The 26,037-nt window shown below is 47.0% G+C and overlaps 1 protein-coding gene across 3 annotated transcripts in view; it reads left to right on the top strand.

Annotated features, from left to right (window-relative positions):
• The window catches only part of GFOD2 (glucose-fructose oxidoreductase domain containing 2), a 62,396-nt gene that overhangs the window by 13,640 nt on the left and 22,719 nt on the right, over positions 1–26,037 (top strand). For 2 of the 3 annotated variants that reach the window (XM_029052262.2, XM_039910357.1), the window contains one exon: positions 20,564–20,907. The exons of the other annotated variant lie outside the window; for it this stretch is intronic. In XM_029052262.2, the coding sequence (XP_028908095.1) occupies positions 20,649–20,907 (259 nt within the window). In that variant the 5' untranslated portion in view covers positions 20,564–20,648. The remainder of the gene's footprint in view (positions 1–20,563; positions 20,908–26,037) is intronic. 3 annotated transcript variants of the gene reach the window in all.

Raw genomic sequence — 26,037 nt, 5'->3', positions numbered from 1 at the left:
TTTAGAGCCGTTCTAGCTAATATAACTTTATCCTTTACAGCCCTGGCTTTCCCTCCAGCAACCCATTTTGGACTCTTAATTACGGGCACCATCAGCAGCCCTCTACTTTTGCCAGCAATTAAAGTTTAGCTACCCTTATGAGTATATCAAGATTCTATTATTACCCCCAGATGACGAGGCTGACCACATCAGGATTGGAGTGGCCTCATTTGATCCATTCCCCGTCGCCAACAGATCGTCGCCAACAGAGTAAAAGCACGACTCTATTCTGGTCTCAGCCTTGTTTTACCTAGTCTACACAGCATTGCTCGAGAATGCAACAATGGGTCTGGAGGCTGGTGTCAGAATGCAGTTCTGATCCTCTGGGAAAATCTAAGAACATCATCCAAAGTCCTTGAATCACTTATTTAGTTGCTCCTATACATTGTTTGCAGTCTAGAGTAGACTCACTCAGGAATCAATCATTGATTTATTGTATATATTGATGTATTTGATGTATTTATTGAGTGTGTACAGCATGCAAAGTACTGTACTAAGCACTTGGGAGAGTACGGAGCAACAGGGTTGGTAGGCACTTTCCCTGCCCACAGTGAGCTAACAGTCTATAGGGGGAGATGGAAGTTAAAATAAATTATAAATTTAAATAAAGTTAAATAAAATAATGTGTCCAAAACTGAGCTCCTTATCTTCCCTCCCAAGCCCTGTCCTCTTCCTGACTTCCCTGTCACTGAGGAACTGTTGGAGTTCCTCAAGGGTCAGTTCTTGGCCCTCTTCTGTTCTCCATTTACACTCACTCCTTTGGTGAACTCATTCGCTCTCACGGCTTTGACTACCATCTCTACGCAGATGACACGCAGATCTACATCTCCGCCCCTGTCCTCTCCCCCTCCCTTCAGGCTCGCATCTCCTCCTGCCTCCGGGATGTCTCCACCTGGATGTCGGCCCGCCACCTAAAACTCAACATGAGCAAGACTAAGTTCCTCATCTTCCCTCCCAAACCCAGTCCTCTCCCAGACTTCCCTATCACCGTGGATGGCACGACCATCCTTCCCGTCTCTCGGGCCCGCGATCTCAGTGTCATCCTTGACTCGTCTCTCTCGTTCACCCCACACATCCTATCCATTACCGAGACCTGCCGGTTTCACCTCTACAATATCGCCAAGATCCGCCCTTTCCTCTCCACCCAGACGGCTACCTTACTGCTACGGGCTCTCGTTATATCCCGGCTAGACTACTGTGTCAGCCTTCTCTCTGACCTCCCTTCCTCCTCTCTCGCCCCGCTCCAGTCTATTCTTCACTCCGCTGCCCGGCTCATCTTCCTGCAGAAACGATCTGGGCATGTCACTCCCCTTCTTAAACAACTCCAGTGGCTGCCTATCAACCTCCGCTCCAAACAAAAACTCCTCACTCTAGGCTTCGAGGCTCTACATCACCTTGCCCCTTCCTACCTCTCCTCCCTTCTCTCTTTCTACCGCCCACCCCGCACGCTCCGCTCCTCTGCCGCCCACCTCCTCACCGTCCCTCGGTCTCGCCTATCCCGCCGTCGACCCCCAGGCCACGTCCTCCCGCGGTCCTGGAACGCCCTCCCTCCTCACCTCCGCCAAACTGATTCTCTTCCCCTCTTCAAAACCCTACTTAAAACTCACCTCCTCCAAGAGGCCTTCCCAGACTGAGCTCCTCTTCTCCCTCTACTCCCTCTACCACCCCCCCTTCACCTCTCCGCAGCTTAACCCTCTTTTCCCCCCATTTCCCTCTGCTCCTCCCCCTCTCCCTTCCCATCCCCTCAGCACTGTACTCGTCCGCTCAACTGTATATATTTTCATTACCCTATTTATTTTGTTAATGAAATGTACATCGCCTCGATTCTATGTAGTTCCCATTGTTTTTACGAGATGTTCTTCCCTTCGACTCTATTTATTGCCGTTGTTCTTGTCTGTCCGTCTCCCCCGATTAGACCGTAAGCCCGTCAAACGGCAGGGACCGTCTCTATCTGTTGCCGACTTGTTCATTCCAAGTGCTTAGTACAGTGCTCTGCACATAGTAAGCGCTCAATAAATACTATTGAATGAATGAATGAATGGATGGTACGACCATCCTTCCCGTCTCACAGGCCCGCAGCCTTGGTGTCATCCTCGACTCAGCTCTCATTCACCCCACACATCCAATCCATCACCAACGCCTGCTGGTCTCGCCTTTATAATATCACCAAGATCCGCCCTTTCCTCTCCATCCAAACGGCTATCTTACTGGTACAAGCTCTCATAATATCCTGGATGGATTATTGTGTCAACCTTCTCTCTGATCTCCCTTCCTCCTGTCTCTCCCCACTCCAGTCTATTCTTCATTCCGCTGCCCGGATCATCTTCCTACAGAAATGCTCTGGGCCTGTCACTCCCCTCCTTAAAATCCTCCAATGGTTGCCTATCAACCTCCACACGAGACAAAAACTTCTCACTCTGGGCTTCAAGGCTTTCCATCACCTTGCCCCCTCCTACCTCTCCTCCCTTTCTTTCTTTCTACTGCCCACCCCGCACGCTCCGCTCCTCTGCCGCTCGCCTCCTCACCGTCCCCCGTTCTCGCCTATCCCGCCATCGACCCCTGGCCCACGTCCTCCCGCGGTCCTGGAATGCCCTCCCTCCTCACCTCCACCAAACTAACTCTCTTTCCCTCTTCAAAGCCCTACTGTGAGCTCACCTCCTCCAAGAGGCCTTCCCAAACTGAGCTTCCCCTTTTCCCTCTGCTCCCTCTCTGCTCCCCCTTCACCTCCTCTCAGCTAAGCCCCCTTTCCCTCTGCTCCTCCTCCCTCCCTTCCCCTCAGCACTGTGCTCATTTATACATATTTTTATTACTGGGTTATTATTATTTGCCAGTGTTAGAATTATATTAATATTTATTTTGTTAAAGAGGTGTACATCCCCTTGATTCTATTTATCGTGATTAGGTTGTCTTGTTTTTTGTCCGTCTGTATTCCCCGATTAGACTGTAAGTCCGTCAATGGGCAGGGATTGTCTCTATCTGTTGCTGAATTGTACATTCCAAACACTTAGTACAGTGCTCTGCACATAGTAAGCACTCCAAAAATACTAATGAATGAATAAATTATGGAGAATAGATGACAGCAGAATACCCAAACAGCTGCCCTATGATAAGCTGAAGTCAGAATACCCTAAACAAAGAAGGCAAAAGGAATGTTTTAAAGACACAATGAAGCAATACTCCAGACGATAGGGCATAGCTGCAGAGAACTGGGAGATGGCAGTAGTGGACAGACTTAGAAATTGGGAATTTATTTTTGATCGTACTAGTCGCTTTCACACAATGTGATAGGATTGCAGCATCTTCAAACCTGAAAGATTGCTGTGTTCCCAATCTCAATCTCTTTGGGGCAAGACCATAGCGTAACTGTAGCTAAGAAGTCTAAACTCCTGAGTTCTTTTACTCAGTTTACCTCTGATTCACTAAATGCAGAGAGGAAAGTCATTTGATCTTTCTTTACTTCATGTTAGTTATCCGCAAATTAAATGTCCACTCTCAATCAATCGATCGATCGTATTTCTAGAGCACTCTCATATTATGAATCATTTGGCCAGCATTTTAAGAGACTTTATAAAACCTGGTTAGTGTGAAGTGCCATAGCCAATGTGACTCCTACAGCTAAAAGATGGGGGAATTTAACAAAGCCCTCTGTGTTTCTTTGGAATGTTTGTATTCAGACGGGTGTTACACTTGCATGCCTTGTGCTTTGAATGGGCCGTGCTTTGCCTCCTGGTTTCAGATCTATTTGCCGTTCCCCCAATTCCCTAGGAAGCTTCTCAGAATTTGATTTGATGTTGGCTCCTTTCTCTGCTTTGAATGGTCTGCTCGTTGCCTCCGGGTTTCCAAATCCTTTCGCCGTTCTCCATTTCCTTATGACGCCTTTCAGAATTTCATTTGATGTTGGCTCCTTTTTTTTTTTTTTTTTTTACAAGGGAGCAAATGCCATTCATTTTTAATGTTCTGCCCAAACACTCTTCTATACAAAGACCTTTCATTTAAGCCCCATAGACTGTGAGTTCCATGTGGGACAGGGACTGTGTCCAGCCTTAATATCTTGTACCTATCCCAGCGCTTAGTGCTTGATGGCTACTACCATAATAATTATTATTATTATTATCATCATTCTTACTACTACTAATAAGCCCTTTCTCAGCCTACCCCTAGTCCTTAGGATTTGATGAGATAGTTTCATCAGTTGTTCTCTGCCTGTACTCACAAGAGCATATGATACATGGAGTAATATTTTGGGGAGTCCCCGGAAGGGGTGGGATGTTATGGGAAGCAACGTGGCTAGGTGGAAAGAGCACGGGCTTGGGAGTCAGAGGATATGGGTTCTAATCCCGGCTCTGCCACTTGTCTGCTGTGTGACCTCGGGCAAGCCGCTTAACTTCTCTGTGCCTCAGTTACCTCATCTGTAAAAGGGGGATTAAAACTCTGAGCCCCACGTGGGACAACCTGATTACCTTGTATCCACCCCAGTGCTTAGAACGGTGCTTGGCACATAGTAAGCGCCTAACAAATACCATAATTATTATTATTATTATGTTCAAGCATAGAGTGTGTACACTGGGTGGAGAGGAATCTTTATACAATATGTATGTTTGGTTCCTTCTAGTTTGTACATATGTATGCCAGATGCACACATATCTCTAACATAAAGCAGGTGAAATTCCACTGTGACTGATGGAATTCCCTATTTTCACTTACACTTCTTGGAACCAAAATGGTTTGACAGTAAGACCGTTGAGAGAAGCAGCGTAGCCTAATGCATAGAGCACGGGCCTGGAAGTCAGAAGGAACTGGGTTCTAATTCTTAGCTCCACCACTTGTCTGCTCTGTAACCTTGGACAAGTCACTTAACGTCTCTGTGCCTCAGTTCCCTCATCTGTAAAATGGGGATGAAGACTATGAGCCCCATGTGGGACACTGACTGTGTCCAACCTGATTAACTCGTATCTGCCCCAGCGCTTAGTAAGGTGCCTGACATGTAGTAAGCGCTGAACAAAGACCATTAAAAAAAAAAAAAGACTAAAGTACAGTCGTCAATAAACTGAAATCATGAGAGGCTACAGGAATGAAAATGAGCCCAACTGAAAAGGCAGTTGTGATCAGAAATTCTTAGTGGGTATGGAGGAACGTCTTGTTTTACCTCATCTTAGTTTTTTCACACAACTGTTTCTTCCAACATTGCACTGTGTTCCATCCATCCATCCAGGTAGATATGTGTTGTTGGAAGAGCATTTCCTAATACTCCAACTGTCTTCTCTCCAGAACACCTAGTGAAACCAAGTACTCTGGAAGATTTGAGTGTATTTTATTTCAGTGGCTCTGTTTTAGATGATTTGTTACACAGTTGTCAAAACCGTGCAAAGCGCAGCTGGCCAGATCACCCTACACTTTGCTGTGGATGAAATTTCGTCACGATAATATTTCATTGGCGTATATATAATTCATATTATTTTGTATTAGAATACAACTCTGCTGATGGGGATAATAATAGTATTTAAGTGCTTACCATGTGCCTAACACTGTACTAAGCACTGGGATAGACACAAGCTAAGCATATCAATCACAGTCCCAGTCGCACATGGAGCTCACATTGTCAGAGGGAGGGAGAGCAGGTATTTTATCCCCTTTACAGATGAGTAAACTGAGGCCCAGAACAGTTCAGTGTCTTGCCCAAGGTAACGCAGCAAGCAGATGGCAGAGCTGGGATTAGAACCCAGATCTCTTGACTCCCAGACCCATGCTCTTTCCACTAGGCCATGCTATTATGAATGTGACTGAAAAGGTCAATCAGTGTGTGGATTCCATAGGAAATCTCTGACAATTATAATTGCAACCTGCAGGTCTTATTCTACTTTGTGAGACTAATTCTTAGTTTCCAGTCAGCTTTCTGGCTTTTTGTTTTGTTTTTTTAAAAAATATTTTGTTTAGCATCTACTATGTGATAAGCACTGTACTGAGCACTGGGATAGGCAGGTTGGACGTAGTCCCTGTCCTACATGGGGTTCAATAAAGCTGCCCCACCACTAACTTCTTCCAACCAGCGCAGTGTCTGCCGCGGGTGTTTCTCAGCTACCGATGTTGATATTGATTCACAGGAAAGTCCATTCTGAAGCCTCCTTGCCTCCATTTGTATGTCTTGCCCTTTGCCTTACCAAACGGTCCAGTAAGGCCTTTGATGCCTTACCTTCCTATGGCATGTTTATAGACTCCCTCTGCCAAAGGGAATTGAGGAAACTAATTTGAGGCCTACCTCGTCAGGGTCCAAAGTCTACCTGCCTGGAAATCAAACAGCTGCCCTTGTAGATCTGAGCAAAAATAATAATAATGTTGGTATTTGTTAAGCGCTTACTATGTGCAGAGCACTGTTCTAAGCGCTGGAAGAGTACAAGGTTTCTTTTTCATTCAATAGTATTTGAGTGCTTACTATGTGCAGAGCACTGTACTAAGCGCTTGGAATGAACAAGTCGGCAACAGATAGAGACAGTCCCTGCCGTTTGACGGGCTTAGAGTCTAATCGACTCCCTCTTTTGACTCCCTCACTGAGAGCGCTGTGGAATCCCACGGCTAGAAAGTACTTTGATAGGTGATTTAGTCCACCCCCCCATCTTCAGACAGGATCACACTGAAATCATCCAGGAAGCACGGCCTAGTGCAAAAAGCACGAAGCTGGAAGCCCAAGAGACCCAGAATCCAGTCCCAGCTCTGCCACTTGCCTGCTGGGTGACCTTGGACAAGTCACCGATTTCTCCATATCTCAGTTCCCCTACCTGTAAAATAGAGGATAAAAATGCCTGTTCTCCCTCCCTCCTAGACAGTGAACTTTCTTTGCGGGAAGGCAGTCCCGCAGTAGTGAGATTCTTTTTTGTAGGACTGAACCATAATGATCTTATTTGTCCAGAACTCAAGCCATCAGAAATCTGGTGGAAAAGGGGTGGGAATGCCTTACTTTGTTTCATCTCAACAGAAGACACGATGGTAACTGCTTCTTGGCTAGGTTCCCCCAAGACTTATGAGATTCTAGCCTTTGTTTAATGACAAACCGTAGGGGGGTTCTGTTGGATTACCAAATTCGGGTACCACCCCTGATTCCAAAAATTATAAAGTAGCAGTGCTAATGAATCGTATAACTGTTTTGTTTGAAAAAAATCCTCCCGTTTTATAGCTTGTTTATTGAGTTGAAAGTGAAATGTAGTTTTTCTAAAAATTCCAGGATTTCTTTATGATCTCAAAGAAAGTTGTGCGGTACAATGCTGTACACATACTGAGCTCTCAATAAATACCACTGATTAATCAACCGATTGATTCATCTCAGTGTTTCAGCAGATTTCATTCTTGTTCTGCTGCATTGTTAAGGTTTTGTTTTCCACTGGGCAAGGTACCCAATTCAGATGAGAAAGTCACTTTTACAATCAATTCAAGCCATCTTAGTTTTCTTGCCATTCTCAATCAGCATTAAATGTGAAAGTGGGAATTGTTGAAACAGTACAACTTCTGTGATCAGGTATGTCTTCAAGCTCCGTGGAAAGGGCTCTTTCATTTGGCAAACAAGCTTGATGTTTATGAAGCTTCAGCTGTTAAAGTTGTGGTGGAAATTGTGATCTGTTGTGGAAGGCAGCTTTTTGTAATGTCAGTCAGTCAAAATGGCCTGTTCCTGTTTTGCATAGTGTGCAAATAATAAAGTAGATGGCTTCCAACTTCACTTCTTACAGAACTTCAGACAATCCAACTTCATTGTTAACCATCTTTTTTGAATTGGCATTCAAAACCCTGAGTCCGAGAGAAAAAAAAAGTAATATTTTTGCTATTACAGGCTTATAAAGTTACAAAGAACTGGTATATCCAGTAGATCTTTTGTATTGTATTTGTTAAATGAAACCAACCTTTAGACTTGCACTGGGTATTAAATTGATTCATGGTCGGTATTGCTTGCTTATTTAGGTTATGGTTTCAGTGTTTACACATGTAAAGGTGAAAGTCATCCCTGCCACACACATCCCTGGGGCAGGGCATTAGAGCCTCCTTTGTGTATCTGTGTACGTTAGGGCTCGTATCGGAAGTAGGACAACTCTCTGAGGCGAATCAGATGGTAATATTAAGGATTACATTTTCGTTGTTTTCATTAACTGTGCAAGAAAGAAGACAGAGGGCCAGAGGTTTGTGTGCTTTTTAATTGTGTGGCTACTGCCAGGCAGTTTGTGTCAGCTTTATAGAATCATGGAACTGTGCCACTCTCCTCCAACACTAGTTCAAAGTGTCCTCTTGTGGAGTGGTTAGGCACTGTTTTCATTGTGTAATCTAATAATGTGTAACCACAGCATGGAGTCGAATCATGCGTTACCAGGAAAAAGAGGCAAGACAGTGAAAATTTGACAGCATGGCATCTTATTCTTCGAGGAACAAAATGCAAAAACCACTTCTCAGGATCCCAAGGACTGATGGTTTAAAATTTCCCTTCCACGCTTCGGTTCTTTTTTTTTTTTTTGCACTTGTTTGTTGGATTACAAGTCTGATAGGCAGCAACTTCACCTAAAGATTCAAGGATTCTTCCTTTACCTTCGATTAGAATATCACTACCAGCATGTTGCTTCATTCTGAATTCACTAGGATGTTGTTTTTTCAGGTACATAAAAAAAGAAAAAGGTCATGCGGCTAATTGCAAGATTTGTAATGGTCTTTTCCTTTCTTTTGTGAAAGCCTAACCTGTAAAACCAAAAGTTATATGCTTACTCTGGGCATGTTCCCTGCCCACAGGAGCTTCCGCTCTAATCGGGGAGACAAAGGTAAAAAATATTTGCAATTAGAGTAATCAAAGGAAGTAGCCGGAATGTACAATTCAGACAGATCTCACTTTCATTTTCCCATTCTTTACTAACTTTAAAACCAGGCTCAAAGCAGCTGTGGGGGAACCGAACCCACAAGAGATTTTCCTAGTTCCAACCGGACAATCTGCGCCTTCTACTTTTCTTTGTCCTTCTCCGTCCTGTTGAGAAAACAGTGCAGAGTCAAGATGTTTCTTAAACTGGCGACCAGACTGAGCACCCGACTGCTCTTCGTCGGCCATTTTTGTGGCATCGGGCAGAGGTGGCTCTTTATTTGCTGTCCTAGCTGCCTTTGATTGAGATAGCGCTGTTGATCTTAAGCACATCTTAATGCTCCTCGTTCCAGGAGCAGGCATTATTTATCTCGTCTTATTCAGGAGGGGAAACAGGTTCGGAGTGGTTAAAAATGAACCAACCTGGAAGTTGAGTAGAATTAGGTGGCCAGCCATCTTGTTCGGAGCAGGACGGCCACAGATTTTGCCATCTGACAGAGCTGAGGTGGTACCTCTTGAGGATCTTGCTTTAGGCCGGAGTGGTGGGCCCAGACCCCCAGTTGTGTGTTGGCAACAGGGGTGGCAGGCGCCACCGCCGAAGAAGAGGAGAAAAGGTTCTCGTTTTCTGCAGCGACGGTAGCCGCGGCTACCGCCGTTCCTGCAGCCGTTGCCGTCACAGCTGGAATGGGAGCGTCCGGATCAGCTGGTCATGCCCCAGATTCTCAGCCCTGGCTCGGGAAGCCGGGTTTTAGTGCGGCCGGGCAGCCTCGGCTCCCCTCAAGCAGCCGGTCATGCCCCAAATTCCCAGCCCTGGCTGAGAAAGCCAGGTTTTCGTGTAGCCGGCCAGCCGTGGCTCCCCACGAGTGGCCGCCTGCTACCAGCACAGCCCGTAGCTGCCCATCTGGAATGGTGACAATACTGGCGGGGGACAGTGGCTGTGCAGCCCTTTGACCTGGGCGGAAATGCTGAGTTCAGTCAGTGGAGGCGGAGGGCAGCCCGGAGATCGAGGAGGAAGAGGTGAGCAGCTGCCCCCCGCCCGGCTCCGTCTCTTTCCTTCTCCCCATTTTCCCCTTGCTCTCCCTCTTCCCTTCCCTCCCGCTTTTGATTCTGTCCTCTGCCCTCTCCTGCTCTCCATTTTCCCTCTTTTCCTCCCCCCACGATCCCCTCTCCTGTTTCCCTTAATCAGTTGTATGTATTGAGCGCCTGCTGTGTCCAGAGCACTGTACTAAGTGTTTGGAGGAGTACAGTAGAAATAAAGTACACCCGTTCCAGCCTTCAAGGGGCTTACAGTCTAACGGACGAGTCAGGCAGGCACGAATTATTTACACCCTCCCGCCTAAAATGACCAACTCTCTGGTCATTTTATACTAGAGTCAGAACCAGAGCGTAACCGCCCCTGTGTTCTACAGTCAAGCTTTCTTCCAGGGAGCACTGATTCTTGTTAGCATGCTTTTTATTAGGAAACTGATTTTACAACCTAAAATAAACTTCACCTTCAGGCTGTCTGTCTTCTCATTCAGGAGTCAAAGAGTTTCTTAGCATTTCTATTTTGGAATGTTGTTTCTGGCTCTTGTCTCTGGTTAAATCTATGGGAGTTGGCTATACAGAAAGGAAAATTACTAATCTGTAAACATAGCTCTCCCAGGGTATTACTGTTGATGAATACACACCCATTCTCCTTCCCCAGCTTTTACATTGTGAGTTGTCAAACTGAAAAGGAACTTGCGGTGGGAACTGCTGGGTGTGGTGCTTACATTCTGAGGTGTTCCCTTAATGCTTCTCTGTTCATTCGGTCGTATTTATCGAGCGCTTACTGTGTGCAAAGCACTGTGCTTAAAGGCTTCAAGCAGCAAAAGGTGTCGGGGAAAGGTTTTAAAGGTTGTATTCTTTTGCAAAGAAGAGGGGTGAGTTAGGGGTAGTAAGAGGCCTAAGGAGTAATAATGATAATATTTGTTTAAGCACTTACTGTGCGTCAAGCACTGTTCTAAGCACTGGGGTAGATACAAGTTAATCAAGGTGGACACAGTCCCTGTCCCTCTTGGGAATCCCAGGCTAAGTAAAAGGGAGGATAGGTATTGGCCTTCCCTGACTAAGCCCTCATTTCCCCTATTCGCTTGCCCTTCGGCTTGGCCAACACACTGGGATCTGTACCCCTTAAGCACTTGATAGTCACCCCACGGCACTTCTCAATCAATCAGTTAATCATATTGAATGCTTACTGTGAGCAGAGCGCTGTACTAAACCCTTGGGCGAGTACACTGTAACAGTTGGTAGACACGTTCCCTGCCCACAACAAGTGTACAGTCTGGGGGGGTGGGGTACAGACATTAATATAAATAAATTACAGATAGGTACATAAGCTCTTGGGAGGCTGGTGGGGGGTGGGGGGGCGGGGAGAAGGTGAATAAAGGGAGCGAATCAGTGTGACACAGAAGGAAGTGGGAGAAGAGGAAACAAAGACTGAGTCAGGGAAGGCCCCTTGAAGGAGATGTGCCTTCAATAAGGCTTTGAAGGTGGGGAGGGTAATTGTCAGATATGAAAAGGGAGGACGTTCCAGGCCAGAGGCAGGACATGGGTGAGAGGTCGGTGGCGAGCTAGATGAGATCCAGGTACAGTGAGTAGGTTGGCATTAGAGGAGCGAAGTGCGTGGGCTGGGTTGCAGTAGGAGAGCAGTGAGGTGATGTTGGGCGGGGCAAAGTGATTGAGTGCTTTAAAGCCGATGGTAAGGAGTTTCTGTTTGATGCAGAGGTGGATGGGCAACCACAGGGGGTTCTTGAGGAGTGGGGAAACCCGGAGGGAACATTTCTGTAGAGAAATGATCCTGGCAGCAGAGTGAAGTATGGACTTAGGTCCATATTCTTATTCTCTCCCATTTCCCCTATCTGCAATCTATTTGAATGTCCGTCTTCTACTGTAGACTGTAAGCTGCTTGTATGTCTACCAACTGTATTGCATTGTACTCTCCCAAGCATTTACTACAGCACTCTGCCCCCCCAGTAAGTGCTCAATAAATACCACTGACTGATTTAAAAGGCCTTGTTAGGATGGATGTCAAGTTGGGCAGCCATCGCATTTTTCTTTTAGGCCTCCTGTACCTAATGCCACAGGCAGATTACTGGTCTGACTGGTCCGTTGGTGCGACCAATACTGGCATTACTTGTGGTTTTCTGGTATTAATTTTTGAAAGGCTGAATCGCAGCTAGTGGTTAATGAAGCTAGTCATCAGTTCTGCAAGTGCCACAGAGTTCACTCAGAGTTCCAGGAACTTTTACGCCTTCTTTTTCTTTGTCTCTCTCAATCAGGGGGGTGGCCCTCCAACCAAATTAATCTGGCCCAAGGACTCCAAGGGAATCACCTCTGCCAGCAACAACTCGTAATAATAATAATAATAATAATAATAACTGTGGTATTTGTTAAGCGCTGACTCTGTGCCAGGCACTGTACTAAGCGCTGGGGTGGATGCAAGCAAATTGGGTTGGACACAGTCCCTGTCCCACATGGGGCTCAGTCGCAATTCCCATTTTACAGATGAGGTAACTGAGACACAAAAGTTAAGTGACTTGTCCAACGTCACAGAGCAGACAAGTGCTGGAGCCAGGATTAGAACCCATGCCCTTTGACTCCCAGGCGTGTGCTCTGTCCACTACACCAGGCCTACTTGGCCCCCCGTGGATATCAGCAACCCCCCCAGTATGCTGTGATTCCATGAACAGCAGCATGTGGCGGGGGCGGGAAGGGGGGAGAATGGGAGCATTACTGAGTGTGTTCCTGAGTGTATGTGGTCTCCAAGTCAGATAGGAGCTGCCCAAGGCAGAAGAGGCTGCATTTTCATAATCTCGCCCCATATCCCCGTCTTCACTGGTGACCCACAGGCACCCACCCCTGCTCTAGATCCATCTTGACCTTCTCTGCCATGGCATTTTATGGGGATGATAGCTTGAATTGCACCTGATGCATTCACTTTCTCTCTACTCAACGGCACTGGCTTAGGTCAGAGTGCAGTCTCTGAATGAATTATAGAAATCCTCCCCACACCCTCTGTATAGGTGTATATGCTGTGGGGCCGCTGAATCATAGCAACTGCTGAAGTTTTACCACTAATTAGTAACTGCAGGGTGACCTCATGGGTAATCTGGTGAAGTCTGCCATCTAGGCCTGCAGACTACTATGCTCACTGTTCTGAAATCCTTTGTAGGTTTAATCTAGGTACTCTGGGACCCAGGTCGCATTAACATGAATGACAATCACCGAGGTGATTTCCTCCCGTTCCCCCCCCCCCCCATCTCCCCCTCAAGATCACACGTGGTCCCTGACCCAGAACCTTTGTCCACTTTTGAAGGTTAAGAAGCCTGGGGTCCCAAGAGTGTGACTGATTCCTGTCCTCCTCTCTCCTCTTCTCAACTCTTCTCTTTTCTCTCCCCTCTCCCTCTCCTTTCTTCTCCTCTCCCTCTCGTCTCCTTTCCTCTCCTCTCTTCTCTTTCTCTCTCCTTTTTTCTCTCTTTCACCTTTCTCTCTTCTCTTTTCTCTCCATTCTCTCTTCTATCTCCCTCCTCCCCTTCTCTGTCCCATGTTGCATGGGGAATAGGATAGGAAACGTATAAACAGGATTTTGGTGCCAGTCACTCTATCCCCTTCCAAAGTAGGTCCTTCAGGCTGGTCCCCGATGTCTTTTCTTCCTCCGTTTTCTTTAAGTAGAGAAAGCAGGACCTGCCTCTGTGCTTGGGGATGGCTGGGTGGCAGCTGGTGGGATGGTGGCCCCACTTCTCCCTGCTACCTGATCTAACCCTACTGCTGCTGCTGTTCTGCACTCCTGCCCCAAGTTGGGAAAGTGGAGCACTGGCATTGTTTTACCTGATGGAGGCCCAATTTTATCACTTCCTTGGGGAACAGCAAGTAAAGAGGAGCAAAGCTGAAGTAACTGGTTTGCATTGTGACGGAGCATTTTTGTGATAAGTTAACTTCAATTACCTATTATCGGTCTTGTTTCCTTTAATCACCCCAAGGGGTCTTACATGCGGGAAGGCTGGGTGCCAGCAGAGAATGCTTCCACACTCTGCTTTCTTTGCATCAACGCAGATTTGACTGGTGTGGCTTATTAGATTCTCTGCCCACTGTTGGCTGACTCTCCTGTGAAGCCTTCTGTCCTAAAGCCGTTCTTAGTAAGAGGCGTTTTAAGGATTCCTGCATTTTTGTATTCCCCCGGAGACGTTCTAGAGAAAATAAGCTGGAAGCCTTTGGCTGCCATTGAGCGTTCAGAATGAGCTTGAAATGCTGTTGGCCAAGATGGGTTACGTGGTTTGGGTGCAGTGAGCTAGATGCCATTTCAGCTCTCTGGTACGTTCAGCCAAGACCACAGGTTCCAACAGATCTCATGTCATTCCCTGTGGCTTCGATGAAGCTATAGCGTTAGCAGACGTAGAGTCCTTTAGGCTTCCCCCCTTTGCATTCTGGTCTAGTACCATTGGGAGCCGCAACCGTGATCACGCCCAGGGATCTCAAGAGCATACAGTGGGTGGGGTCCCACCTCTGTCCTCAATCTGACCAGGGTGAGCACCCTTCTCTGGAAATTATCTCTGGTGAAGTACCCTTTGCAGTCAGGAGCAGATTTCCCCCGCAAGAATGCCATCTTCATGAGCTGGAATTTAGCCAGATGGAGGAAGGTCAACAAAGTGAAAAATGGGTGGCTGCGTTCTACTGAATTTAGGTTGGTTCTCCTTTCTTAATCTTATGGTATTTAAGGGAAGGTCTCCAAAGCGACACTGTCTAGTTTCTCTACCTTTTCTGTATTGGGCACGTCAGATAAGGTTACCAGCATTGAGGCGCTGCTTAAAGCAACACAGCTTCACTGGGCAGGACATGTGTGGAGCGTGGATGATACAGCAGGATGCCCAAGCGGCCGTCATGTGGCGAATTGAAAGGGGACACATTCTAAATGGCATAGTGATGCACTGTCTCTGGCGATGGGATATAGCAATAGACTGCTGGGAGACTTGTGCAACAGACAGAGCAGCCTAGCCGGGCAGTAAATTAATTAATTATGATATTTGTTAAGCGCTTACTATATGCAGGCACTGTACTAAGCGCTGGGGTAGGATACAAGCAAATTGGGATGGACCCATTTCCTGTCCCAAGGGGGCGCTCACAGTCTCGATCCCCATTTTACAGATGAGGGAACGGAGGCACAGAGAAATGAAGTGACTTGCCCAGGGTCACACAACAGGCACATGGCGGAGCCGGGATTAGAACCCCTGACCTTCTGACTCCCAGGCCCGTGCTCTATCCACTAAGCCACGGTGCTAGTCAGTTGCCCATTAACTGAGAAGTCGTGGTCCTTGAGTGGAGACTTTGAGAAGAATGGGGTGCCAGGAGTCAGAGAGGACAAGTTCTGGGTGGGCAAACACATCAACACAGCAAGAAATGATCTTTCCATACACACAATGTAGAATAGAGTGCCAGTCATGTATCCGTCTTTTCAGCCACGCCCAAATGTATGAATAAGACTCCCTGTCTCTAGCATCATCCTTTCATCCTTTAAAATGAAGGACAGTGCTTGTGTGCTCTCTCTCTCTCTCTTTTTCCCTCTGTTTCTCCTCATGATGGTTTTATAGTTTCCAAAGAAAGAATATGAAGAAGAAAATATCAGGAAAACTGCTAAGAAAAGGTCAAAATAGAGTCAAAACTTCCCTCCGATAGGCTGTACCATTGTGGGGTTAACGTTTTCTAATACGAGGACCTTGTCTGGATAACTTAAATACAACTGAATTTAAACTTCATATATTTTTTACCCTGATCATTATTTTGTTTGCATACATAGTAGCTGAAATGGTGTTTGGGGGCAGACTCCCCAACTGCCCTCCCCCACCCCACCTTTTCCTTCAGTTTTTTTTCCCTCCTTTTTTACCATGGAGTTCTTCACAATTCATCAGTATAGTCTAATGAGAAAAGAGTATAAAATCAATGCAAAGTTTCCAGGAGGGTGGTATGGTACTTTTTTTTTTGAATCATTAAAATGAAAGCTTGTCATAAATTTCAAATGTCCTTGGCTGTCCTAGGTACCTGGTGCTTTGGCAGGGCTCCAGAAACTGTTAGATGTTCATTAACTGGGCGTGAGTTCAGGAACAGAGTGCTCTCGCTCGCTCGCGCTCTCCTGAGAAAAAGCAGGGTAAAATGCCACTAAAGGGCTAAAATAACAAAGAACTATGGGTCCAACTACTGAGCCTTTTTAAAGTAAATATTTCATAAGCTGCTGCACAACCACCATAAATATTTATGCCCAGAGACTCCAAAATACTCTCACCAGCAGTGCTTGGCCATAGCTGGTGCAAGGAATGGGTTTGTATTTACAATTTAAAGCACACACATTCAACAGCTCATTTAACCTCATTATTTTTTAGATACTTAAGTGTGATGTTGGGTAACATAGCTTGAGTTGTTTTCCAAGGCTACCGACCTGTGGAGAACTGGGAGAGGGGCTCTGCTGTTTGGTCTATTAAGAGAAACAATGCCTTTTGTTGCTGATTCAATGACTTGTGGGTGGTTTTTAAGAGGATGATGACTTAGTCCTGTTATTGGACCTGCTATTGTTAAAATGCTGGCAGAATTTATTGTGGAAATCTTCATTTTCAGCCTTGGAGCGAATGTTTTCTGGCACTTGTTCAAGTGGCTTAAGTGGGCTGGGGGAAAGGATGTTTTTAGGAAAAACGTTTTAGACTGATGGTGCTCTAGACTCTAAGCTTGTAGTGGGTAGGGAAGGGGACTCCTAATTCTGCTGTATTGTGCTCTCCCAAGTGCTTAGTACGGTGCTCTGAACATTGTAAGCGCTCAATAAATATCAGTGATTGATAGCTGTTATTGTACTCTCCCAAGTGCTTAGTATAGTAGTCTACACAAAGTAAGCACTCAATAAATACCATTGATTGACTGAAAGACATGAGTGGTTTAATTGTCCACCACCATCATCATCGTTACCATCAATAGTATTTGAGTGCTTTTTTTTTAATGGCATTTGTTAAGCACTTACTTTGTGCCGGGCACTGTACTAAGCGCTGGGGTAGGCACAAGATAATCCCTGTTCCACATGGGACTCGCAGTCTTAATCCTCATTTTACAGATGAGGAAACTGAGGCACAGAGAAATTAAGTGACTTGCCCAAGGTTACGCAACAGATAAATGGTAGAATTAGGATTAGAACCCAGGTCCTTCTGACTCCCAGGGCTGGGCTCTATCCATTCAACCACACTGCTTCTGTATGTAGAGCACTGTCCTAAACCCTTGGGAGAGTACAATACAACAGAGTTGGTAGACCTGTTCCCTTTCCACAATGAGCTTACTGTCTAGTGGGACAAGCCCCGGTGTATGTCTTCCTTTTGACCAACTCTGGGTTTAGCTTGGGGAACCAGGGAAGTAAAAGGTCTAGCATCTTTCTGGATCCCAGCCTTTCTTCTGTGGAGGAAAAACATCCTTGGATGGAAAAAATGCTTTGGGGAGCCCCCAGACTCCCCAGAAGGGAAGGGGAAAGCATGCTCTCTCACAGTAAATGAACAGGTGGAGGACTTGGAAATGGTCAGTACTCAAAGACAAAACCTAACTTGGTGTATTCATAAGAATACACCACATCTCTCAGTGCCTGTCAACTGAAGGTCTGAAGGCTTGAAGGCTCAGTGGACATAAGCTAACAACAAAGGCTATAGTCCCCATTATATAGATAGCTCAGTGCCTTAATAGATAGCCCTACTAAGATGTGGGTTGATGAAGGGGCTGCAAGACTAAGAAGAATTAGAACCTTGGAATCCCAGCTTCTAGTTTTCTGCTCAAGCCACGATCACTGCTTTATCCAGGAACAGTTATCCCGCGGTGTCCAGCAGGGGAAATGAAAGGCAACGGTTCAGTGTGTGACCCTGTTTGAGCCAGCAGTCACTGCTGTCAGCAGACAGATTAGACAACGTGTGCCTGCTCCCTAAGGACAGTTGTTTTCAGAAGTTGTTTGCCTCATTTTTCAGTAACTGCTGAGGTAGGGTAAAAGAGGGGCTCGGTTTGGAGAGTTTCCTCCATTGTAACCCTAAAGTTTTTAACAACCAGGATCACAGCCCACGTTACCCAGACCGAGAAACAAAACTTCTGCTCCTAAACTACTGCACGTGTGCAAGGGAGAATTCAGAACTCAGTGTAGTATAGTAATTGTATCCTATATTCTGTACCACCAAGAGCAGAGCTAAGCCTGCCAACATCATACTTCATTCTCCCTCCTTGGCCCACAGAGTGGCTTAGTGGAAAGAACGTGGGACTCGGAGTCAGGAGACCTGGGTTCTAGTTCCAGCTCTGCCAGTGGCCTGCTGTGTGCCCTTGGCCAAGTCACTTAACCTCTCTGGGTCTCAGTTTCCTCATCTGCAAAATGGGGATGATAGATGGTGAGCCCCATGTGAGACTGGGACTGCGTGTCGTCTGATAACCTGGTATCTCTACCAGTGCTTGGCCCATAGTAAGTCCTTAATACATGCCGTCATCTTATTACTATTATTGTTATTATTACTATTTTACAAAATAGATCCTTGGCCAGGAATAGGATAATCCTGAACTCGTCAGCTGGGGCTCCTGATCGGCAGACGTTTGTTCTAAAATTGAGAGAGGCAAAATTCATTAGAAGAATTACACACATATATTTGGATACCGGGGAAAAGTAACTCAAATACTTTGGAGGGGACTTAAAAGCAGAGGTAGATTTGTTCTTTTGTGATCCGACTCAAAATCAAAATGAAAGATGGTATTGTTAAAGGGAGATTCATGGACTGACTTGCGAGGAGTCATGGAGGGGCCAGTCGGGTACTAGCAGGTAAGGGACCATTTCTGTGAGCCCTTTTCCCATGGCTCCTAGATTCCTCAGTATTTCTGGGGCCCTCTGTGTTAGTCTCCCACCTACAGGACTGCTGCTCTCTGCCCCCACAGAGGCCCTGTCACCTGTGCGGTGAGCAGAGTCACAAGTGGTCAAAGGAGAGCAGCAGGGGATCCAGGAAGAGAGACATGAGAAACTTTGCGCCCCCCCCCCCCCGAGCCACGGGGGAAAGTGGCCCACCCAGCATGGAGGTCTGACTTGGTGCTTGGCGTGTTTTGTTTAAATTCCTGAGAGAGAGAGCCTAAGTGTGGGTGTGAGGGAGATGGAGTCATGGGTAAGCTTGAAACTATGGAGCAGGGAGTGGTTATGACTAAGGGAAGGGTATAACGAGGCTGACATGAGCAGGAAATTCCAAACTGAAGAGTCTGCCTTCTTTCAGGCCCTTGTGCTTCCTCCCCTAACTGGTGAGTTGATTACGCCATTTAGGAGGTACCGACATGTGTCTACAAAAAGCCAGGTGGATTAAAATCTCATTCTTGGAGCTGTCCCATCGATAGTATTGGCTCTGGAAAACACATATGCACAATTTCCTGGTAGCATTTAGTAGGAGAGGTGGGGTGGGGCCATGAAACGTAGAGGCAGTAAATGGGGGCAAGGGGGAGGACTTGGGAGATGAGAAAGAAAACGTGAATAAATGGGTTAGAACAGGATGCTGGAGGCTAGTCAACCCACTTTCTTTACCTCTTTAAAGGTGACAAAATGCCATATCCAGGAGATCTTATGATTGCCCTGATGTAGATGGAACCGGTTGTGTTCATTACAACACCAGCTGCCTGCTGCTGTTGAGGCCTGAGTCAACCTGCTCTACAAAAACTGTACCCATTCTCCCCTACCAGCCAGGTCACAGTGTGGGCCGCTGGGCAGAGGGGCACGGGGCAAGGGAGTGTGGATGGCTCAGTGCAAGTCATCACCACTACTGCAAAAACAACTCAAGCACGTGGGCTGCTCCCCCTTGCAGCAACCTTTCCCCTAGCCACTGTCGGGGTCTGAGCATTGCTCACCCGGATGGCAAGGGGCCAGAAAAGGTGCAATACTATATTGTCATGGACGCAGTGTGCGAGAGATTCTCTCTCAAAGACACTCACACCACGGATACAGTCTAACCATCAGCAGTGTCATCTTCAGTTCAAAAGACAACTCACCATATCATAAATTCTTGACTGATTCAGAGAGCTATTTTTCTCCCTGCTCATTAGAGGGGCCACTGAGGGCCCTCCCAGATCCCGGACCCTGCGGTGGCCGGGACGGTGCATGCGTCCCACGGGGCATGCAGCATGACGTAATGCCGCGATATTTTGCAGAAGTTTGCCCGATTCCACCCAGGCCTAGGAGGTTTCTCTGGAGGGGGTCCCTTGATCTCCCCCTCCCCATTTGCCCAGTGCCTTTTGAATTCCCCTCCCAGGTCCCTCTGGGCGGGCGCCACTTCTGAGCCGAGCAACTTGGCACAGGAGCCAAAAGCGGAGGGAGGCCGGGCCCTACGGTGAAAAGTACCGGACATCGAGGCATCTGGTGCCCGGTCAGAAGGCCGACCTGCTGAAAACCGGACTGACCAGAATAAAACCAGCCGAGTGGCCTCCCTACCTCTCATTCTCTGTCCCTTCCTTCTTTTCCACGAAGACAGGCATCTATGTTGTTCTAAAGGTTTCCTGGGAAGGAGGTCCCACAACCTCGCCTGGAAACCCCTTTTCTCCTTCCGTCATTGTCCTAGGAGGGACACTGAGACAAAGAGCAGCCACCGACGCTACATTTGCCGTGAAAGCACACCCCTCTTGTTGTTCCCTTCACTAATATCCAGGTTGTAACCCTTGCTATTTCAGGAGCCATAGTTGAACTGAAAGCGAGAGACGTCCTCGCCCCTGTTGGAAGCTCTGCGCAAGGAGCCAGATCTTGAATGAAGTCAGGATGAAGATGCTTCCTGGAGTGGGGGTCTTTGGGACTGGCAGCACTGCCCGAGTCCTAGTTCCTCTGCTGAGAGCCGAGGGCTTCTCTATTGAGGCTCTCTGGGGGAAGACCGAGGAGGAAGCGAAGCAGCTTGCCGAAGAGTTGAATATTTCCTTCTACACAAGCCGGACAGATGACATCTTGCTGCACCAGGACGTGGATCTGGTTTGCATAAACATCCCTCCTTCGCTCACACGACAGATAGCTGTAAAAGCTCTAGGTACAGTGAAGTTTGTCTTTCGGTTCTCAGCAGCAACCTGTTTTGTTTGGAATGATTTCTTTACTCGGAGCTCGAGACATTACCAAGTCTCAGAATTCATTCAGATTGAAAACAGCCCAGTTTCTTTCCTCCTCTTAGCATCTTGAGGGTACAGTAATTGGAAACGGGCCCCTCAGCTAGAGCGAGCATCTTCTCTCGGGGTATATATCCAACCGGGATAGTCTGAGAGCATTGCCGTACGGAGATGAGAGCTGCTTTTGTGGCAGTCCTTTGGAGAGGAGTGCATGGGGCCTTATATGCAGGAGGATTCCCTAAGATCTCAGTCCCTCAGTCCTTTTTTTTTTTTTTGGAAGGCCTGAGGCAGGAAGAAAATGATCTGGGGGAATCCAGGTTTTTTTTTGTTTTCTCCCCTCCTATTAAACCCCTGAGCGGAAGTAGAGAAAAATTGTCTCCCAATTCTGCCCCTGCCCTGGTGATCCGGTGTGCCTTGCAGCACTGAGTGATGAAGCCGACTGACTTCAGTGCCTTAGTGGTGGGGGAGAGTTATCTAAATTAGTGGTCACCAAAAGGGGTGCTGGTATGCTCCAGGATGCCAGAGGAGATTAGCAAGTGAACCCAGTATACGTAGACCATAATTCCCTATATTGGGATAGGTTAGAGTCTCCTAAGCAAGGTTTTGGGGATTTTTTTTTTTCTAAGCACACTGTATGATCCTTTGAATGAGTGTTGACTGTTCTGTAGGATCGCTTCCAATTAAATAGTGGCCAGAAATTTAAGGAGCAGCTTTATTTCCTAAATTCCTTACTGTAAGGAATCGGAAAGGCGACAGAGGTAACAAAGGACGTGACTATATTGGGCTAAAGGACATCTATGAATTTCCTAAGTATGATGCATAAAAAAATCAGGAGAGTTTCATGTACTCCTGTGTACAATACCCTGCATTATATGGATCTGGGTCATCGTTGAGTGTTTAATAAATATAATGATGATGATGATGATCTGTGTGGCGGACTAAACGTGTCCTCCCTGCTGCAAGAGGGGATGGAGGGAGGAGACAGCGGTGCCCCGGTCCTGAGGTGTTTTTGACCTCTGTTGTAAGAGTTACAGCCCTGTACGGGGCTTGTGCTGAGCAGGTTTGGAACGTCCAGCCCTGCACAGTGTCCCGGCTCTCGCAGGGAAGGCTGAAGGCTGGAGGTTTCCCCATTGCAGCGCACCGCTGCTTCTGCTGCTCCGGATGGCATTCTCAAACCGAGAGATTTCCAGCCTTTGTCGTCTGGGTCACACAGGGCAGGATGGAGTTTTTTTAGCTCCAGCGCACCACTGCGTTCCCCGTCTAGGCAGCCCGCCCAAGTCGCTAAATCTCCGACCTTTGCCACGAGAGCTGCATAGCCAAGGCTGGAAACCTCTCAGCTTGGGTGCACTGCCCGGCCGATAGAGGGCCCAATCCAGACAACCACCAACCTTTGCCACGAGAACTATTTTTGAATTTGCTGGACTTTTTGGTTTTCCTGAGCCAGAGTTTGGGCTGGAAAATACAGGGCTGTATTGACTTTTATAATCTGTGATTTGGAACATTATTGGTTTTAGAAATATCCTTTAAAAGTTCTTTTTGAAAGTGTTCAGCAGTAATCAGAAGTGGACAGTTCACGTTTCTATGACTGAAATAAATGCAAATCTAAAACAATTATATTGATGGATCTATCAAACTGAAAAATGTTGGTTTAATGGAGCTGTTTATATTGAAGATGAGAGGACGTGGAGGGTGGGCACTAAAATTCAAAATGAATTTCGGCACCTCCCGTCAAAAAGTTTAGGAACTGTTGATCTAAATAGACATGCATGTTTTTCCGCGGTCACAGTTGGGAACATTGGACGTACCTTTCTAGAAAGGAAGTGGGGGTGATGGGTTACCTTTTCCCCAATAAGAGATTCCCAGACCCAGGATTAGAGAGGAGCAGGGCAGCAGGCAGACTAATCCCCCCTCTCTTCTTTTTCTCTTAACTTCCATATCCCCACACTAGCTTACCCACTGCAGCTGCCAATATTTTGGGCTTTGAAAATGAAAGCCTCACTCAGAAATAGTGTATCAAATGGGGCAGGGCCCACTGGTGCTTGCTTGTGTCTCAGTCTCTGAGATATTCTTTCTAGACTAGAAGCTCCCTGTGGGCAGGGAACATGTCTACCAACTCTGTTGTATATTGGTCTCTACCAAGTTCTTAGTACAGGGTAAGGTAAGTAAGATAGGGTAGTGAGTAATCAGTGTTCAATAAATATCACTGATTGGTTGATATTCTGCTCTGTGACCCCAGACTGCACCGTTCTCCCAGCCAGCCATCTTGCACTGCGGGTTGCTGGGTTCGAGAGGGCTGGGTTCGAGAGTGTGATGGCTCAGTGCAAATCCTCACCCCGACTGCAGAAACAACTCAACTGCTTGTCCTCCTGATAGTAGGGGCTGCTTTCCCCCTATTCACCACTGCTGAGCAGTGTTAGAGAGAGCTGCAAAGGAATGGAATAGGTGTTCTGTGGTATTTTCCTGGACAAAATGTACAAAGCCACTCTCCAAGACGCTCACTCACAGATGCAGACCGATCATCTGCAGTGTCATCTTTGAAAGCAAAGGACAACTCTACCAATACATCAGGAAGAGGTCTCTGTCTGTGGTGAGCCAACAACCTGCTCCTCAGCCTGCCTGGGGGTATAGTTAGCTTCCTGTGGTTTTGTTGACGTGGACTTTAACCTGAGCCATGAAATGGCCTCTTCAGATTTGGGGCTCTGTTTTAATCTTGGACCCTAATGTAGAATTCCACCACGTGCTGGCTTAGGCCTTGGCAGCATCATTGAACCAGCAACCCTGCAGTTCCTTTGTGATTTAGATTTCATTTCAAGCTGAAAGCCAGGTCTCTCTCCCAGCCCAATGTAAAACAATCCCCAGAGGATTTCTTTAGCTCTGGCAAAGATTTCTAGGACTCTGAGAACTAAACATTAGCTGCAGGAGACTATGGGAAATGTTGACTACAGGAAGTCGAAAATGATCTCCTTCTTGCCAAATTCAACAGCCTCTACTCCATCCTAATCCTCTTCGACCTCTCATCTGCCTTTGACACTGTCGACCACCCCCTTCTTCTGGAAACATTATCCATCCAACCTTGGCTTCACTGACACTGTCCTCTCCTGGTTCTCCTCCTATCTCTCTGGCCACTCATTCTCAACCTCATTATCAGGCTCCTCCTTTGCCTCCCACCCTCTAACTGTGGGAGTCCCTCAAGGTTCAGTTCTGGGTCCTCTGTTATTCTCCATCTTCACATTCCCTTGGAGAACACATTTGCTGCCATGGCTTCCATCTCTACTCAGATGACACCCAAATCTACATCTCCAGCCTGATCTCTCTCCCTCGCTGCAGATTCACATTTCCTCCTGCCTTCAAGGCATCTCTAATTGGATGTTCCAGTGATACCTCAAACTTAACATGTCCACAACAGAACTCCTCATCTTTCCACCCAAACCTTGTCTTGTCCTTGATTTCCCTGTCACCATCAACACCACCATCCTTCCTATCTCATGAGCCTGTAACCTTGGTGTTAGCCTGGACTCAACTCTCTCATTCAACCCACATAGTCAGTCTGTCACTAAATCCTGTGACATTGCTAAAATCCAGCCTTTCCTGTCCATCCAAACTGCTACCACGGTAATCCAAGCACTTATCCCACCTTGATGACTGTCTCAGCCACCTTGTTGACTTCGCTACCTCATGTCTCTCCCCACTTCAGTTCATACTTCACTCTGCTTCCCAGATCATTTTTCCACAAAAATATTCAGTCCATGTTTTCCCCACTCCTCAAGACCCTCCAGTGGTTGCCCATCCACCTCTGCATCAAACAAAAACTCTTTACCATTGGCTTTAAAGCACTCAATCATCTCACTCCCTCCTACCTCAGCTCCCTGCTCTCCCTCTACAACCCAGCCCACACACTTGGCTCCTCTAATGCTAACCTATTCACGTACCTCGATCTCATCTATCTCGCTGCCGACCTCTCACCCATGTCCTGCCTCTGGCCTTGGACACTCTCCCTCTTCATATCCGTCAGTTACTCTCCCCACCTTCAAAGCGTTACTGAAGGCACATCTCCTCCAAGAGACCTTCCCTGATTGTCCTCATTTCCCCTTCTCCCACTCCCTTCTGTGTTGTCCTTGGACTTAGATTTGCTCCCTTCATTCACCCCTCTCTCAGCCCCACAACACTTCTGTACATAGCCATAATTTATTTATTTTAATATCCATCTCCCCCTCTAGACTCATTGTGTCTACTGTTATATTGTAGTTTCCCAAGTGCTTAGTACAGTGCTGTGCACACAGTAAGCCCTCAGTAAATACAACTGATTGATAGTAAATATGGAGAGTGATAGTACTTGCTCATGGGTGGGGGACAGATTTAGGGCATACAAAGCATGGATTGGGAACTCCTTCAAAGTGGCTTCATAATATGGATTGAATCAGTCAATTGGTGGTATTTATTGAGCACTTACTGTGTACGGTTCTTAGCACTTGGGAGAGTGCAAGAAAATAGTTGGTAGGCATGATCCCTGCCCTCAAAAAGTTTACACGCTAGTGGGAGTTTACTAGCAGATCCCATCAAAGTCACCCTAAGGGAGTGCAACAGCTAGAAATAAGGAAGTGGCCTCTGGGACAACGTGTCAGTGGTGAAGGTTCATCAACCAAAGAACCACCCAAGGCCTCTGACAAGGTGAACAGGCTCACCAGGAAGGCCGAAAAATATCTGGCTGACGTGAACCCCAAAGAATCCAGCAACTGGTGGCCCGTGCTGCTGTGGCAGGCCGTCGGCATTAGGCTGAGCTCAGTCGGGCCAGAAATGGGTTCCACATGTAGAACTCCCGTGTGTACCGCACCACTTGCTGCACCTTGGCCTGCTTACTTGTCTGTTGCGCACTGTGTCCCCAGGAGGAACCCTGCTGGGTGGGAAGAGAGAGTATAAGTGGTACTGGGCAAACCACCAATACCGTAATGAATTCCTTGGGTAGAATCTCAGGCCTCGAGTTTTTTTTTCCCCTTCAGGCCATGTGGCAGTAGTTAAGCGGTGACGAAGGCAGGCCCAGGCTGCTGCCGGAGGCCCTC

The sequence above is a fragment of the Ornithorhynchus anatinus genome, chromosome X1 (genome assembly GCF_004115215.2).
Source record: "Ornithorhynchus anatinus isolate Pmale09 chromosome X1, mOrnAna1.pri.v4, whole genome shotgun sequence".
Classification (NCBI taxonomy): Eukaryota; Metazoa; Chordata; class Mammalia; order Monotremata; family Ornithorhynchidae; genus Ornithorhynchus; species Ornithorhynchus anatinus.
Note: the sequence above shows the minus strand (reverse complement) of the source record. Positions and strands in the feature narration are given on the sequence as shown.